The sequence below is a fragment of the Anser brachyrhynchus genome (genome assembly GCF_964034855.1).
Source record: "Anser brachyrhynchus genome assembly, chromosome: 3".
Lineage (NCBI taxonomy): Eukaryota > Metazoa > Chordata > Aves > Anseriformes > Anatidae > Anser > Anser brachyrhynchus.
Genome location: NC_137696.1, coordinates 95,275,295 through 95,294,155, shown reverse-complemented (window position 1 = coordinate 95,294,155; position 18,861 = coordinate 95,275,295). Strand labels below are relative to the sequence as shown.

The window sequence follows — 18,861 nt, the reverse complement described above, 5'->3', positions numbered from 1 at the left end:
ATAAAAAAAAACAGTCAGCCCTCAAATTTTGGTCAGTGTGATGTAGTGCAGCATTTAGTAGTGTAAATTTAAATTACCGTGATCTGTAACATCACTTACTTGTTCACCTTTAGGTCCTGGTTCACCCACTGAACCCTGAAAGGTTAAAGATATGAAAAATCTTTTAGAATTCGAAACTGCAGAAATTTAAATAGTTTTCTTCTACTCTGTACAGTAGATTTAAATGACTCACAGTCTGTTCAGAGCAAAATTCGTCTCCCTTTACCATTTCTTAATTCCTTTTCTTGAATGCATACAGAACAGTCGATTTTGTGTCATATGCTATATCATGAGTAACACAATTAGGAGCTTTCTAGTGCATTCATAAATCATATTTATTTAAGGGGAAAAAATAGATCTGTCTTTGCTCACCACTAATATCTACTGGGAAAGATAACAGGACTTGAGGACTACAGCACTACAGAAAACACTGGTGATTCCTTGGAAATAAACTCTTAATGCCATTTTGCTAGTATGAATTGAACCCCCTTAACTTTTTTTCCTACCTCACAAAAGTATACTAAATCATCTTCAGTCTTCCCAACTATCTAGCATTAATGCAGTAGACCTTTAAAGCTGTAAATTTTTAAGAATGACAGCAAAAGCACTTTAATCTCCCTGGATAATTAAGGTGCCAGGCTGAAGGGAAGTAATAACGTGGAATATATAACACATCGGCACGTGCTGACTGTCAAGCAGGAGCGGATCTCTCCTTTACATGGCAGATGCTCTTGAAGTTGCTACAACTCTGCTCTGCAAATCGCTTAGAAATTATAAGTAAAAATCTAATAAGTGTATCACTTTTTCTAGCCATATTAAGTATTCTGTATAGCTGTGAGCCATACCAGCCTTGGAATTTTGGGATAAGCACAGCCAGACATCCGCAATTTCAATCACAACCTTGTCTTGCTTGCTGTTTAATTCTCAGCGGTTTTAGCAGCGCTGTCTCTAGAATTTTTATCACAGTGGAAGGTGAATTTACCTGTATCTTAAAACCGTTCATCTGCTCCCTCCCTGCCCCGCCCTCCCTTTTTTTTTAAATTATCTTTTGTCTTAGAATCCTATAATAATGTTAAAATGTACCTGTTTGGACAGGCAGGAACATAAGAAGAATAAATTTATGACCTGATTCATTTCAAGCATATGTCGTTTTGTTAGAAAAACAATCACATCATCCTTAAATGCTCTCTGCAGTCTGTGCACGTTCAAATATACCCATTCCAAATTACTATAACTGTACACAAAAAAAGGTGTTGGTTTTTTTTTTCTAAAACAGACATGCAGTATTTTCTCTCCAATTTCAGAGATCCATTTAATTCCTATAAGATACAGGCACAGAAACTGGTATAACATCTGCAATTTTATGAATTCAGATTTGCTCTCATTATGATGAGGATGAAGAGCCAATACTAAATTATCTCCTAAGCTAAGCAGTGGAAATCACAGACCTATTTAACATTCGAACTTTGTCAAATAACACCAACTATGTTCTCTGAAGTACTCTCAAAATCATGCCTTTAGGTTTTCCAATTACTCAAACAAAAAGACATTGATTTCCAACCTAGCACAGTGAGTTTTGTGTTGTTTTTCTCCACTTATTCTTCTTCTGAGCAACAAAACTGCTGATAATGTTGAAATGGGACAAGCTTTTGCTTTTGTGAAACTTGAGCTGTAATATTTGTATCAGCAGGCATAAAAATCACAACTAAAACACTGCAAAGCCATTCTCCATTGTCCCCCAAAATGTCAATGGAGACAACAGGGTAAGATGTTAAAATATATATATTTTTTTTACCTTTTTTTTTTTAACTTACTGTTTATCTATTTGTAAAAATCCCTTTCATGCTCTAGTGCCAAGGTCTGGTTCTTGGCCTGAAGCTGTTTGATTTAGTGTAATAGGCAGAACCAGATGCAGTTGCAAGAAGAACAGTGTAGAGAAAGGGCAGAGTGGCACGATGTGACTGCTTTTCAGGCCTCTGACTTGCAGTACGCATTAGCAGAGCTGCAGCCATGTTAAGCCTGACCCAGAAAAATCACTCCAGTCTCTGTGGGACTGAATTAAAAAATGAACCCAGGATATGAGTGGATTCAGTTGGTAACTCTCAAAACAGGGAAGATAAAAAGCAATCGTAGGATGAGATCATTGCTGGGAGAGTTTTTTGGACTTTACTTGCATTGGGCATGAAACCAGCCCTAGGATACAAAAAAACTATCATCATCTGCCCTTTAGACAAACAGAAACCTCCTGACTCTAGCCAGAATCTGAATGGGGCTGTTCACACCATCTACATTCTGTTCTTATCTTGCAGGTCAAGCCCCTTTATATGATAAATTGAGAGAAATAGGCATCTTTGGAGGGAGATTGTCAGCATGGCAACAGATACTAGCCATGTTCTTATCATATTTGCTTCCTCAGGTGCCTTCAATCTCCCTCTGGAAGAGTAAGTTATGAATCGTTACCAGTGTAATAAGAAGAGACTGCTTTATGTCAATGCTTATATTTGACTAGAAACATATGTCTCTGATCTCAGCATGAAAAAAAAATAATCCACATGAAGAAATACTTCAAGGACAAAAAAGGCTGTCTTAGAAATATTTTTTTGAGTACCTGAGCAGCTTTTAAAAACTGCCAAATGCAACTATGAGCCCTATCTAGCCACCATACAGTGTATAAGGTGCCAGGGGCAGGATTCCTCTCTTCAAAGAAAAGACATCTAGAGCAGCAATACCCACGTCTAACAGTCATATGCTCCCTTGATTGTCAGTGGAAAGCACCAGACACTTCAAAAGTGCAATTCATTTCATACTGAAGCAGATGCTTGAAATAGGAAGGATGAAACACAATGCAGAACTGACAGCTCCTGTAACAAAGATGTCTGAAGTTTGGTGAGTGAATTCCACCCTCTCTAGCCTCCTGTGAGCAAAAGAAGATAAGGAACTTTTTTTTGTATGTATATGAAGTCTTCACTGACATCTATTCAGCAAAGCAGGGTACCTTCTGCAGATACGTGATGTCTCTATGGCCCAATTCTTCCTTCCTAACAAAATCCTAGATGGGATACTTATATCCTGCAATTGTGCATGTACACACAGATGTCTCAATAGCTACAGAAACCAGTGCATGTCCGTAGCAGATCCTAAGAGGTATGTTAAAGACACTGTGACTACTGTAGAACTGGGTTGATGTTCCACATAGTTCTGTAGCGACCAGAGAGCCTGATTTACAATTTCAGATCTGGTTGAGTCAATGATTTTCAATGTGATTTAAGCACCTAAATGATTCAAACTCAAAAAAAAAATATGCATTAACAACAGTAATCTTATTTAAAACCCTTCAGTAATGTCGTGACTTTCCCTGTATATTTTATAAGCTGCAAGTAGTTAATGGGCTCCAAACAGCAGCCAACAGATCTACATGCAAAACGAGAAATAACAAGAAATCAGTTCATGTAAAAACTGCAAACAATGCTCATATTGTTGCATTTACTCTTGATGTCAAAGTGCAGACTGTATTTATGAGTGCATTTCTTACCCTGTCACCCTTACCACCAGGTAGGCCTGGAGGACCTGGCAGTCCAGGAAGTCCAATATCACCCTGGGGACCCTGTGAAAATAAGTTAAAGATGTAAACTTACCCAGTCGGTTTTACAATGAACAGCTGAGGGTCGTACCCTGACAAGCAGATGGGTAAGAATCTCATTTCTAGAGCAGTCCCAACTTGACGAAAGGTGATTATCTGATCAAAATAGAGCTGATCCAAAATACATCCCTTTAAACAGTGTCTTACTGTAATTTTATTGCTGACAAGCACAAGAGAAATGGCTTACAGGGTTTTCCACCCTTCAGTCCCTCGACTACAGTCTGGTTCCCTTAAAATACTTCCTCAGATCTTGCAGCCTGTGATTTGTGCATTCCTCTGTAACAGCAGGCTCTTTCAGCCAAAACCTCCCCAGCCATGCTTCTGACTGTTGCTGTGTAAATACTGCTGGAGCAGTAGTAAAAGGTGGCATTCATAACCTGCTCCATTCATTAGTTTCACGTAGCTGTTAGCAGAAAGCCAGTCTTTCACTGTTCCTGTTCCCCATGCGCACACAGCCCACACAGGGGTGTGCAACCCAGCTTTGCACATCACAGAGGTGTTTCTTTTAGGCTGAAGAAAAAGTCACGCAGCTCCAGAAACTTCAAAACAGCATTTACTAATATTAGCACGGTCACAGAGGACTGAAAAAGAAATTCAACAATCACTCATTTCAACATTATTTTCAGTTCCCTGCATAGATGAATGGCTAAGTGTAGTTCCAGATGATACCATAGCTCCTTGAAAGTACACATAGGCACTGAATATGGAAATAAACTGCTCACCAGTTTCCCTGGTAAACCTGGAGGGCCCGCAGGACCTGTCTCCCCTCTGCTGCCCTTATAGGAAATAGAAGGACACTGTTACTTCCTGGAACATTTCTTGTGAACTAGGAATAAAGTATGATTATTTCCTTAATGTTTAATGAATTACATTACTTAGCAGTTGGCTTTAATCAAGACTTCTGTTTATTACTGTAAAAATATCACGTGAGTTGCAGATACCGGAAAGCTGAGAAATTTAAACATTTTTAGGTTACAATGACACACAATATTTAGTTAACATTAAATGACTAAACTATTTAATTCTGATGCATGATTATTCACAATAAAGTCTCCTTCATGTTCTGCACCTGAAAGTTACCTGTTAGGAATACAGTTATTTCACTATGACAATCCCAATGGGCTAACCCTTAGCTTTAGGCTGATGTTTAGTTTCAGTAACCAGACACCCAATTGACCCAATTAAGCATAACTTACAAGCTCATGACAAAAAAAAAAAAAGAGCAATGAGCATACTTTTTTCTTGTTAGCCTTCGAGTGTCATCTTAAAATATTTAAAAGCCCATGATCCCATCTTGCAATGGACAAATTTGAAAAATGCATGCAGAAGTCATGCTTAACAAATTCATTTAGGTAAAAATACATGTCTATATATGTCAAGACTTTTGTAGAGAGGAGAGATGTTTTAAAATCCCCATTCATAACAGTGATAAGTATAAATATGCTCTTAACTGGATTTTGTCTTTTTAGCTTCACTTCAGGTATGTTAATGCATTCAGATCATCACAGTCACATTAGTGTTATAACTCCGTCTCTTAATGCAGCCACTTGAAAATACATTCTGGGTAAACCTGACACTGAGTCAAAATTTCAAAGAGTTTAAGCAAATCTTGAAATAAAGTACCTATCCCGAAAAGTGTTTGTCTCTTACAATCAAACTATTAAGAACAGCTTAATAAGTTTTGTACTCCTGTACAGATAAATTCAAACACAACACAAGCCTGTCACGCAAGACACTTTTCTTACTTCAGTTGTGTAAACGTGTAGTACTTGCTATAAAAGCATTATGTATCATTTAAGATCATAAAATTCCAAGAATCAAGGTTATTAGGATGTAAGTAGATAACTCTGCTATATATAGCTTAGAAATTTTTGGATAAAAGCAGATCTAAGCATTCCAGTACTGTACACAGTCGATAAGTTCGTATATAAGTATTTTCTTCGTAATAAGGAAAATATTGTGACATACTGAACAATAAAAGGAAAGAGCAGACTTAAATGCCTTTTACACCAGGTCATAAATACAGTGATGACTTCTCATAGAAGCCTGGAAAGACTGAGCCCTACAGTTCCAGAAATAGGTATCCTGGAGAGATCAGAGAACCAAACACAGAAAGACTTTTCCATTCATTCCCTCCAAAACATCCTATTGTGTTAAGGTCACTATCCTTTTAAAGGTCTTTGTATAAGTTCTAGACCTAAAATAAATTAAAAAAGCCCCCCAAATCACCTTTATTTTACTACCCGAAACATGCACGAGCCTTTTTGAAAATCTGTATTTTAATCACATAATTCAGTACTACATCTCTGACCCAGAATACTCCTACATTTCTGATGCAGGAAAGAGGATGATTAAATTTACAATCAGTATTAAAAATTTGTCTCCTTATCATTCACATCTGAATGTTATGCATCTATAAAACAAAAGCGATGTTCCTTCCGTAGAGTTAAATTCATAATTAATGTCTTAAGCACATCAATGTTTCTGCTGGTCATAAAGAATTGAATAAAATCTTTCACTTTATTTAAATGTAAAAAATCCTTGTAGGCACTTTTTCAAATGCTCATGCTTTTCTAAAGTGGTAAAAAAAAAACACAAGACCACAACACTAAAGCGTGGTGTTTCCCATAAACATGGGCTTTACGGCTGTAAGGACAGATCACTTCAAATTAAGGGCCATCACTGCAGAATCTGCACGTGTTGTGTTTCAGAGAGTAAGAGACTGTAACCCAAAGAACAATCAGGAATCCTGTTGGCATAGTCAGGAATCCTATTGGCATAATTTAAGACTGCAAACCTTCCACCAAGTTACTATACTTAACTGAGAGGGCTCAATGTTAACATTCATGTTCAGCTATTTACCTTAGGTTCCCTTCCTAGAGGATGAAGAAAAAAAAGGCATCTTGAAGTGTCCTCATGTAAACATTTAAAATATGCCAAGAGTCACATCACTGAAGAATCTACTTTTTCCCCATTCACTTTGTTTAAGGGACTATTGCCATACCATTCGATACATTTAAAGCAGATTTAATGTTTCTCTCACAGTTCTGTTAGATCAATATTCAGACTTTGAATGTCACATACGTTACAACATAGTTTATGAGTACTGGTAGACCTTCCTTTAGTTGTCTGGGATGGTTTTCATCCCCACTGAAATTCAGTAGGATTTGATTTTTTGTAGCGTTCCCACAGGAACAGAGCACACACACAGGCACAACAGTTCCTTTTGCTAGTTTATTGATTTCCTGGTGTGCAACTCATCCTGTTAAGGATGCCTCTGTTAGTGGAACAGCAGTAAGAATGAGAATATCCCCAGCTAATTTCAATCTCACGAATGTGAGAATTTCTGATGAATCTCACATTAGTACACTAACTTCATGATAAGGGTGTTTTTTACCCAGGTTACTGCCTATAAAAGAATATGGTGTTTAGGAAAAGCCAGCATTTGGATATCTGCTGACAGCAGAGGTATAACACGCCCAAAATTCAATGGAAGCTGCTGTTGGAGGTGGAGGGTTAAAGAGTAAGGTAGCAGACAGGAATCTGAACATGCGGTTTGTAAAGATGGGTGGACAGTACGAGAACTGGGGAGGCTTGGAAATCCTACTGAGGTTTGGGCAGCCCATGCAGTGTGACAGAGAGAGGAGGAAGCATTGACCGGCATGAACCACACTGCAGAGCCGTGGAAGGTCCAGAAGCACTAGGCACAAGCCTAGAGGCTTAGGTTCACTGGATACAAAGCTTATCTGGCAGGGTGGAAACCCGCATTGTTCTTTCAACTCTGCTATAAACCAGTAAGTCCTCTGGCTATACCCTGAATGTAAATTATGACCCACCATTTGTGAAACACTTCTGAATTATACATACAAAATGTGTCCAATAATACCTACATATATCATATAAACTGAGGTAAGGACGTTTCATCCTGTCACTGTACCAATACCACTATGCCAAAACCAACTTGGAAAATGACCTATTGTTTCGGTTTGAGTCATCTGAAAAGAATGTCATAGAAAAATTGATTTTAGTTATAATTGTTAAGGTAAGATGATACATTTCAGGGTAGGTAAGACAAAGGAAAATGTCATTTAATACTCAAAAAATGATTTAGTTGAAAATAATCCAAGATGTTGAAAATAGTATTTTCATCTGCATTTAGGTTATCTGACATTTAAGAATCAAACCCAAGCTATTTTCTAAGCTTCCTCTTCAAAATGAACAGAGACAAAAGCACCTCCAGAGAGCAAGTCAGCCCAGCCAGCCTGAACCTCTAATAAAGGGTCACTCATACTCAAAAGCCTCTCGTAGACAGCTATGGTACCAAATTTTATGCAGCTAGATATCCAACCTCTATTGTTAATGTTAGGAAAACATTCACCACATCCTAAATACTTAAACAAGACATATCTGCTGGTCTGCATACACATCAACATTGTGATCAACCTAACATTGTTAAATATGTTTAAATGGTCCAAGCTCTCTTTTCACTTCCAAACCACAGGATGGGATACATCTTTTCTAAACATTAGCAATTTAGAGGTTAAATAGTTGAAGAGAAACAAGGGACAAAAAATGGGGAGGGGGAAGAAAAGGGGCTGGCAGTATTTTCTGCAAATAAAACATTAGAAATTAAATCTTACTAAATCTCAGCAAATATGAAAAAAAAAAAAAGTAGCTAAGCAGCTGAGGGAGCATGGCTAAATTCCACTGATTAGGAATGACACACCGTTGTTTGAGATTTGCTTCCTTTGGGCCACCTGCCAGGATAACTGACTTAGAACGATTTAAATCACAAATGAGTTTGGTAATTACTTGGATTGGCTACTGTAATGTGAAGGAAACATAAAGTTAACTGACAGAACAATTGGAGTGGAAGAGGGAATACGTTTGATTTAGAAATGAAAGACAAAATGTCGCTCCAGTTGCTTTTCTGTTTTGCTGAACAGATGAGTATTAAACTAAAGAAACAAAATTAAAACTTTTTCCTTTCATGTGCCAATCAGGTTTTCTAAGGAAAAGCAATGACAGACTAAAACAGTATTTTTGAAAGCGAGATAAGAATCTCCCAACATGAGTTTGCCTATTTTTTTATTGTCTAGCTATCTTGTTTTCAGTGATTTTATATCTTCCCTCTGAAACTGTAAATGCTTACAGACTTGAAAAGAAGTTTGACCTGTTTATTAACAATACACTTCAATTACATTCCAACAGTTGTTTAATAATGAAAATAACACTGAAATAACGTGGTTTGTGCCAGAGGATTCTACAGCATTTTGTAAACAGTACAGAAGAATTGATTTCTCCCACAAACAGGGTCACTGATGATAGATTAATGGTGCTCCATTGTGTAACCCCTCAAAAAACTACACACACGAAGACACAAAACATGAAGAGGATCTCTTATGTAGTTGCTACCGTGTAACAACAAAGAAAGGGACTGAAGTTCTTCTCCATGTCCTGCAAAATGTCAAAACCTTTCCAACTCTGAGGAAGAAGCCCAGCCCCTCTTGACTTCTGCCAGTCTTCTACTAGCAAGAGTGAAAGGGTGCAAAGGGTAAAGGAGAAAGAAAGGAACTGAAGTGAATGTTAAAAAGGAAAACTTGAAATAGGAAGGAAAAAGACAAGAAAAACACCTGAACAGCAACCATAAAATCCTCAGGCTTTGAAAATGTTTGGCAATGAAACTGATGAGAAACTGGCAAATATTAAAAATGTGAGAAAATTTCAAAATCTGAAAGACATACAAAAATATTCACAAGAAAGTCTCTTTAGAGCAATTATAAAAGCTCTTCTCAGTTTATTTCCAAAATTTCTAGTTTTCTAAGTTTGAAAATGATGAGGTGCGGAATTATTTAACTGGCAGGTTTTATTTTTTTCCTGGAAATGTAAGGCCAGAGTCCTAAAAGCAGAAGCTCAAATACATCTACTACATATACTTAATGCAGAAGGAAGAGAAAACACACTTTATTCTGCACTGAAAATAAATACAAACACAACTTGGACCAGAGCTCCCTGAGGTTCAAAAATCCAATCTTGTGTTCTTACTGAGCAGAAAATCCTCATCGTTCCAATTTTCTGCACAGAAGTAATGTTTTGCCTGTTTCCAAAGGAAAACAGCTTGCCATTCCAGCCATATACTGCTTGTAGTCTTCAGCAGGAGGAGGCTAAACATGGTTAATATTCAGGGCTCTTTATAACTTTAAGGGAACTATAGATGAGAAGTAGATTACTGCTTAGGGCTTTATACATAACTTTACTATCAATAACGCATTTTCAGTCTCCATTTTGTATTGGCTACAAGTTTTCCTTTCCATGCTTTTGTTCTATGTTCATTTTTCCTAAATAAGTGCATTTTGTAACAACAGGTACAAATGTAATGGTCTCTAGAGTGATAAACAGAAAAATCATTGTATTTAATCTGCAGTAAGTGTCTCTGTCTCACTACAGGGTTAGTGATAATTAACCTTGTGTGTCAGCTCCTGTTTGTATGGACTGCTGATTTTGTAAATTCATGCTCACATTGAGAGGATTAAAAGCATAGTTTAGCAGATTACCTTGCGTTATCGGAGTGGACAATTACTTTGGTCTGATTCAGTTATAATTCTTACTCCTGTTACAGGTATACAAAATATCAGTGCAAGAACACAGAGCTAAAAAACCTTATTTGAGTACATCCAACACTTTCAAACACAAGCAACAAAATTAAATTTTTGCAGGTTGGGGATATGGGAAGCTGAAGGTGCTGTATTCTACCCTAGTGAACATATGCCCATATAACCTCCCTTTTTTATCACTTATAGGCAGCTGTGGGCACAGCACTCATGCAAAGATTCAATCTACAGCATACGTGATCTCATGAATTAATGCATCTAGCACACAGTAATGCAGACCATAGAAGGAAACAGCAGAAAAGTAAGACTGTTACTTGGCTGACGGCTGCTGCATGTTTAAAGACACAAGAGTTAATTCAGAGAACATACCCCTGAGCCATGAAATACCCTTACAGATATATCCCTATCAATAATTCCCTAAGCCCTGTATGAGGATATCCCTACAAATGCATGGGTAAATCACTTATGTACGACAGCAGAAGCTCAGCAGATTCCAGGAAAGTATCCCTACGGTACCAGTGGCAAGAGAGAAGCTTGCAAAAGCAATTGCTTATAGATCTCTGAGCCTCGTGAGCTTTGTCAATGCAGTCAGATTGAATTTTGGTATATGAAAGTTTTCTTCGAATCACTGATCCTTTTATCCCCCACAGAAGGATTAAGAGCAAAGGGAAGTTAGATCGACCTCGTGTAACTTTATCCCACACCAGTAAAACATCAGTGTTTCTAAGCTGAGATAAATGCTGTACTTCACATCAGTACAGCTGCATTCACTATGCAAACCAGAAAGGGCCAAGGCAGAGGCCCCAGCAGCATCGCACCTCCATCCACGACAAATGGTCTGCACAGTTACAACTCAGGTCACCTGGCACTGTCCTAGGCAATGCCCAGGAACAGTTTGGGGAACACAGGAAAGGGACCATTTTCAACATGCAACCTGAGAGCATGCAGCCTGCTTTTAGACACAAGGGGTGGGTGTTAAGAGATTATAGCAGTATGGAGACAAACCATGCCAGGCCACTTGACCAAGGGGGCCAAAGAAAAGTCATTTTATTTGCTAGGCAGGGCAGGCAGCTATCTTTCTTCCATACTCTGCCTTCACATTACTTGCAGTAGAAATAGACACTAGCCAAAAAAAGAAAAAAAAAAATTCTCAAACTTGGTCCAAAGTTCAAAACCTTCTAACATACAGTCTCAGCACATGACTGTTTTAGAGGCTATACCAATCCAAGGAAAGAGTAAGCAATCTACTGACAGCTAATGCATTCAAGCTTTTTCCACCTCAGTGGTAAAAGTTGACAGTTGCAGTCCAAGAACAGGAGTTCAGTTCCAGCTTTTTGTCACAAACCACCCCAATTGCCTGTTTGGGCTTTTACTCAGCCTATTTAAAAACAAAGACTAGAAGAATTTGAACAAAGGTTTAGAGTTTATTCCATCACCAAAGCCAAAAACAGTCACAGGATTTGTGTTTTTGGATTTCTCTGCATGATGATGCACATCCACCTGGTACAGGTAGAGGTTAAAGACTTACTATTTACCTTAAGAATTAGCATTTGCACTGAATAATATTTGTACCTGATAGTTAGCTGCAGCAACAGTAACTTGAGACACTGCAGTAGTAAATAGTCGTTTAGAAATGTGTTCAATACTTACTGGTGGTCCCCGGGGTCCTGTTGGACCTGCTTCTCCCTCTGGCCCTTGTTCACCCTGTTTTGGGAATAGGAATGATGCAACAAATTCGAAAAGTGATTCTTCACACAATGCAAAACTTTTCATTTTTCTAAGTTTTGAGTAAGATTAATGTTCTTACCGGTTTACCAGAATTTCCCATCAAACCTGGTACCCCAGGGGGACCTCTATTACCCTGTTGGACAAACAATGAAAAATATCAGCCAGGCCAATGGCTTACTGTTCCATTATAAAATGAGAAATAAGAAAATCAGTAAGGTCTAAAAATCAGCCTTTACTCATTTTTAACTTTGACCTTTATTTTGGTTTTAGTTCAACTTTTACCTAGTTCCTTCTGTATAATTTTTCAAAAGTCAGATTCCAGTTATTTTGTTGTGTATGTACTAACAAAGACCGAATAGACCTGATTGCTGCTCTCAGCTCACAAACGGGTAATATCACCCCATATAATTTCAGTTGAAATTCAGGTCTTAATCTTGGTCAGTCTAAAGTAATTGAAAAAGAAAACTAGATTTTTTGGCATGACACATTCCACAGTCTCAGTCACATGATTTTTAAAAGCAAAATTGGAATCGGTGCTGCAATTTATTGATACATAGAGACGAAAATCTCCATGATTCTGTAAGCTTATTGCAACTGTGGATATTCTTCTTCTTAAGAGATTCCTCTTTTCAAACTGTTTTGAGGTACCCATGTCACATGCATCCTGTAGCAACAATCTCCACAGATTCAAAAGCATACAGCCTTTTTACATATTGTTTAGCACCCAGAATCACCACAAAAAGACCGTACAGTAAAATAATCATTTAAAAAGCACATGACCACAGTTGACGAAAGAATATATTTGATTCTTTCAGCCAAAGGCTTGTCACTTATCACAATGGAAAATTAATATAATTTCACTGAATACTTTAGAACTTGATAAGCACAAATACAGTTTTATAAGAAAGCAAATACTCAAGATGATTTACCTTTGGACCAGGAATGCCTTTCACACCTGGAGAGCCTGGTAAACCCTAAAGAAAATAGCATGTTCAGTGTTTATTTGCTGTTAAGAGGATTGGAAACAGTGTTAAATTTTCTCTTTCTCACATTAAAGTACTTCTAGTCCTTCTACTTTGTATTGAAGCACTTTTATTCAATTGGCCAAGCTTGAATTCTTCTTATAAAGTAACAGCGAGTATTATTTCTACTTTATAATAGGCAAAAATAGTGTGGGGTAGGAGGAGTCAATGGCCACAAAAATTGAGAACAAAATTGAGCAATGGCCACAAAATTGAGCACAGGAAGTTCCGCACCAACTTGAGAAAGAACTTCTTCATGGTGAGGGTGACGGAGCACTGGAACAGGCTGCCCAGGGAGGTTGTGGAGTCTCCTTCTCTGGAGATATTCAATGCCCTTCTGGACACCTACCTGGGCAGCCTGCTCTAAAGAACCTGCTTTGGCAGGCGGGTTGGACCCAATGATCTTTCAAGGTCCCTTCCAACCCCTACAGTTCTGTGATTCTGTGAGTCGTGACTTTTTCTGGCTTAGACTAGAAATAGAACCTCAGCCTCAATGTCCCGATACTGGAGGCAGAGAGTTTAACAGATAAATTTTGTATACATTTCATCCCCTCCTCACTTGTGTGCAACAGCTCATAGCAAATATGCTTTTACCAGATTTTCTTCGAAGCCTAAGAGCTTACTTCGTATTACAAATCTATTTCCAATTCTGTTTTAATGCAGCAATTACTCCCATATCATAGTTTCAAAAAAGTTTCTATTTAGCTTTTGACAACTGGCACAGCTTTCAAACATGATGAGTTAACATAAGAGGAGTACCTTCAAAAACAGTTGAAAACCTACTACTGATTCCCTATAACTACACTACAGGGATGTACAATGGAAAACAGTTTTTCAGAAAAAAAAAACCCACACATGTGGTACATTCCAGATGTTCTGGGCCAGCAGAATATCAAAAGGAGATGTTTGTTCTTCTAGGCTTTGCTAGACCAGCAGGTTGGCTCTTCCAGGTCACCCTGGGAACCTGTGTGCCCCAGTCATTAACAACCAGTTCTAACTGTGGGGTCACACCACAACATCCACAGGGTCTCAGATATGAGAAACCATGCAAGAATTCCACACTGGCCACAGACTTCTGTAAGACTGAATTCCTCACTAGAGTATTCAAACTTGTGCAAAGCAGTTTTGCATACATACAGCAGAATTTCCCCTTGCACTAGATTCTTCCTTGGCCTTTTGGTTAGTTTTTCACTTCAGTTACTCCAGCATCAGTGCCAAACTAGCCTGTATCTGGCCTTTCTATGGTTTGAACTGAACCTAACTTTCAAAAGAAGAACACCAGATACTTACTGGCAGTCCCTGAGGCCCTGCATCACCAGGAGCACCGGGTTTTCCTGGTTCACCCTGAAAAACATTTTAACTTGTAACTTACGCAAGACAAACATAAGGGAAAACTTTAATTCTGGAACACAGAGATGAAGTACTTTTGGAACTGGAGGATGGGAAAGTTCATTTAATTATCCTAATAATGTGCATAAAGCCATGGGCAGCAGCACAATGAAAAGCCCCAAATGAGTGAACAAATCTAGGGCATTACCAAAGCTACATAAATTAAAAGCATGCCAGCTGTGCCTTACCTTTGCTCCAGGCATTCCAGGGATACCTTCCCGGCCATCAACTCCTGGTAAGCCCTTGAAAGAAAATGTTGGAGATATTTCTCCTAAGCACTCTGCTATATAAATCAGTGTAATGCCAAAGCAAATGAACAAATAACGTATACATACAGACTCTCCTTTAGGCCCAGGGAGACCATTTATTCCTCTTGTTCCTTGAGGACCCTAACAATAATAAAGTTAAGAAATGAAAATAAACACATTGAAATAACAGATGCAAAAACCATCAATCCATACTTAGTCAGATATGCATTAATTTGTTTACTTACAGCATATAAACATACAGTGTAATTGGTACTATCAATGTTTGCAAGTAAACATGATTTGAAATTTGTGCTTACCCTTTCTCCCTTTGGACCTGCTTCTCCCAGTGGACCTCTCTGTCCTTGATCCCCCTACAAAAAAAAAAAAAAAAAGAAAGATACACAAGATTCTTTCAGCAAAAAGACCAGAGTAACCTTACTTGTATTTCTCAGATAAGACCTTTAGTAAATCAACAACAGTACAATTCATTCTAGTGCACAGAATCTTTTTATGGACTCTTTGGTCCTGTAGCTATCTGAATTCAGGGCTTAGCTGGTCTTTGGAAGCTGCACAAAGATCCCTCATCCCTTCAGTAGTGTTTACCTACAGCATCTTGTGTGTGTGAATGGCTGTTTCTGAGACTGAATTTGCTTTGTGCCCTTGCTATGTACACTCAAGTCTTCATTTAGGCACAGGCTAAAAAAAATGAGCCCACACTTGCCTTTTGCATCTACTGCCACGTAGTCTGCCTGCCATAGCACAGTGTATATAACAGCCACCTGTAACATCAGCACCTCTGGGGACAAAGGCACATGGCTGATAAGTTGGCTGCAGTATCTTTTTCAGGAGGGTCCTGAACCTGTCTCACACAAGGGCCATGAGAACCTGCAGACAGTCAATGTTACCTGAAGCACTGAGGACTTGCAGTGCCCTGCACACAGAACATGCTCAGAGAATTAATAAAAAATTGTTACTATCAGAATTACAACATGGGTGAATAGCTTGCCCTGAGCTCTTCTAAACAACTGAGTAATTTCTTTTGCTCTTTTCATATTACAAAAAGAACTTGATATAAGGAGTTGACTGTAGTGTATTTTCCCGTACTGTATTTATTAATAAAACACTTTAAAAGGAAGAAAAATACTTAACTCATGCTGACATTGGATGTAATTTTAGAGTTTAGTCCTTGGTTTTAGAGTCTAGTCCCTGATTCCCACAGGATCAAAAACAGAGGGGCAGAAAAGTATACAACCGACCTGCACTACCTTCTTCCCTAGAACTGCCAAAAACACTGCTGGTTCATCCCACATACTAGAGCATATATTCATATGGTTACCTATGGAAAGGACAAACCAGACCCTGGTTTGATGGAATGTTTGCTGTACAGGAAAAACTTAAGAGTTATGGGAATGCTAATTTTCTATTGCATTACAAAAAGGATCCACACTAACTTTCAGTTCATAAGGGCAGTCTGAAGAATCAGGTGCTCAAAACAAATATTGATGGATGTACAGCAACGATTTCACTAATAACAGTAATTACAACAATACCTAATATCTCTCAAATATTCTTCCCAGTAATGCAAACTGAAAATGAAAGGTGGCTTGTATCAGGAGAAGGCTTAGCCTTAAGTGAAAAAAACAGCATTGTAGCATGTCCCTATTACTTCCCAGCATGTGATTATGTGGACAGTGTATTAGGTGACAGAATAGGAAGCTTAGTATATTTTAGTCTACGTGTACATTCACACTTGGTTAAAGCAAACATCTTAAACTCATACTATATTTAAAAATGTAGTTTCTTAAAACTTCAGCTCACAGATGTGTTTTAAAAACTCAGCTAAAGCGCAGCCACCCCCTAGAAATCCAGGATTGACTAAGCAACGGTTGTTGCATTCACTTCTTTAACCCATGAATTTATTGGCTATTCCAAGCATAACTTCCAGCCAGACTGGAGTGGGGAGGGAGGGGAAGCACACAAATTACCTGTACAGGATTTGTTCTAATGAACGAATTATTTTCCAGAAGAAAAAGAAAAGTAGCTGAAGAATTCCAGGCCACCCTAATGCACAGTAGCACTCAGAATAAAGAGGTTACAATACTGAAAGGCTAAAAAGAGTTCAACTGCACAATAATTCCTTGGGGACAGTAAGTGATTTTGGACACGGTGTCATCGTGATGACATTTATTCACCTGTGAGGAACCAGTTTAATTGGTTTAATCAGAAGCTTTTCTGATTTACAGCCACAAAGTTTCAGATTGAGCATCTAACCGGGTAGACCTTGGGAAGTGTTTTGCTAACACACGTTCTACTTACAGGTGCTCCAGGAAGACCCTGGGGACCAGGCTCTCCATCAAGGCCACGAGCTCCCTAGAAAACAAGCCGATAACATAAAACTTTAAAATGAAGCACTGAGGCACTAACAATCTATACTCCTTCCTAGCTTGCTGGGAGCTGCAGCTTCTCTACAGCAGAGAGTGGTTTTTTTTGTTTGTTTTGTTTGTTTGTTTTCATAGTACTAAGTTATAACAGAATAGTAAAAAAAAATGAATTTTAGTGAAGATTCTTTTAATATATCTTGTTTTTTTGTGAAGTTATAAAAAACGTGTTATTAACCATGGAAAAATGTCATTCATCTACCAATTTGATCTCTAAAAAAAATGAGAGAGCAAGGAGGTAGACATTTTCAAGTGATTTCAGAAAATGTCTGTGCTGTCCTTAACAATACTATTTCCATCACCACATACTAGAATACCAACAAAATGTGAATAGAACTTTTAAACTGCAGTACAGCTATTTTATCACATATGTTTCAAGCACACAGTAGAATTGCTACTCAATCATTTTTAATTGACAGGAAAAAAAATCAGAAGGATGTACAGAGAACAAGAAACTCTTTGTAAACAGATACAGTAAATATTTCAAATAGATAAACCAGCACAAAAATTTAAGCAAAGTAAGACAGTAATAGTTCAGTAAACATGTCTGTGAGGTTAGAAATGATCACCAATGAGAAGATTCATAATCGGGACTAATTTGATGTTGTTCCTGAAAATAGCAGGTCACAGAATAAAGTTTCCGTGACTTCACTTCTGGAGAAGGAGACAATGACACGATTGCTACATATTTTTCCTTCCAGACATTTTGACCATTCAGAGTTAGTAAGATCATAAGAGCAGAAATGTAATAGTCAGTTTAGGATTAACAGTTTGATGAACAGCAGGAAAATGACCCAGCAAAGTCAAAGCCCATATAAACATGAATCCCACTGGCAGCAATTTAAGACACCAAAGATGCAAGAGAGAGAGAAAATGGAGGTGGAACAAATTCTCAATAAAAAATCCTGACAAAAACTGGGACAAGGGAAGGAAAAGCCTTCAGCGAGATGCAAATCACAGGACCGACTACTTAATAAATGTTAGCTTTAATTAAAAGGTTATAGTTCACAGCTGCTATGACTTGCTATCTTGCCAGCTACATATTTGCACACATGCCAAACCACTATAAATCCAAGGATTAGAGGGAATGGTGAGTATGTGTGAAGAATATGTGTACTTCATTTATCAGAAAGACTATGGAGCATTTCTTCCTAAGCAAAAGTATAGTAGCTATGGAAAAACAGGTGACAGGAGAAAGAATATGCAGAAAAAAAAAAAAAAGAAAAAAGAAAAAAAAAAGGGCGGGGGGGAAGCAAAAGATAAATTTAAGTAAGGTTAAAAACATTCAAAGGTGTACATTTTTGTATCCAGTCCATTTAATGAAAGGAAAAGTTAATACTCACTTTGGTACCTTTAGGTCCCATTATACCAGTTATACCTCTGATACCTAGAATGCCCTGAAAATGAAAAATATATTCAAATCATGATTAAATCTTTTCATCAGAACTGTCCTAGTTTTCAAACAGAAGACTCCTTATAGTCCTACTTGCTTTCTTTGTGTTTATTTTACTACTTTCTTAGTACAAAAGGAAAAATCCATCTGTTTCTTTATTTGAATATTTAATTTATATGGTAATTTGACATTTCACTAATTTAAGACTTTTAAAAAGACTAAGTAAACAATCAAGCTAAATGCTACAACCACAAATATGCTTGAACGACTGAAATTACCAAAGAGTTGAAGCACAGTTCTGCAGTCTGTGCAAGAAGAATGCATGAAGACGAGGTTTGCAAAAGAGCTGAGTT

At 37.8% G+C, this 18,861-nt stretch overlaps 1 protein-coding gene across 2 annotated transcripts in view; it reads right to left on the bottom strand.

The window, feature by feature from the left end:
• The window catches only part of COL9A1 (collagen type IX alpha 1 chain), a 71,248-nt gene that overhangs the window by 15,739 nt on the left and 36,648 nt on the right, over positions 1-18,861 (bottom strand). For both annotated transcript variants that reach the window (XM_080584518.1, XM_080584519.1), the window contains 12 exons: positions 18,459-18,512; positions 16,994-17,047; positions 14,995-15,048; positions 14,765-14,818; positions 14,618-14,671; positions 14,331-14,384; positions 12,948-12,992; positions 12,098-12,151; positions 11,941-11,994; positions 4,402-4,455; positions 3,572-3,643; positions 100-135 (listed from right to left, as the gene is read on the bottom strand). In XM_080584518.1, the coding sequence (XP_080440644.1) occupies positions 100-135; positions 3,572-3,643; positions 4,402-4,455; positions 11,941-11,994; positions 12,098-12,151; positions 12,948-12,992; positions 14,331-14,384; positions 14,618-14,671; positions 14,765-14,818; positions 14,995-15,048; positions 16,994-17,047; positions 18,459-18,512 (639 nt within the window). The remainder of the gene's footprint in view (positions 1-99; positions 136-3,571; positions 3,644-4,401; positions 4,456-11,940; positions 11,995-12,097; positions 12,152-12,947; positions 12,993-14,330; positions 14,385-14,617; positions 14,672-14,764; positions 14,819-14,994; positions 15,049-16,993; positions 17,048-18,458; positions 18,513-18,861) is intronic.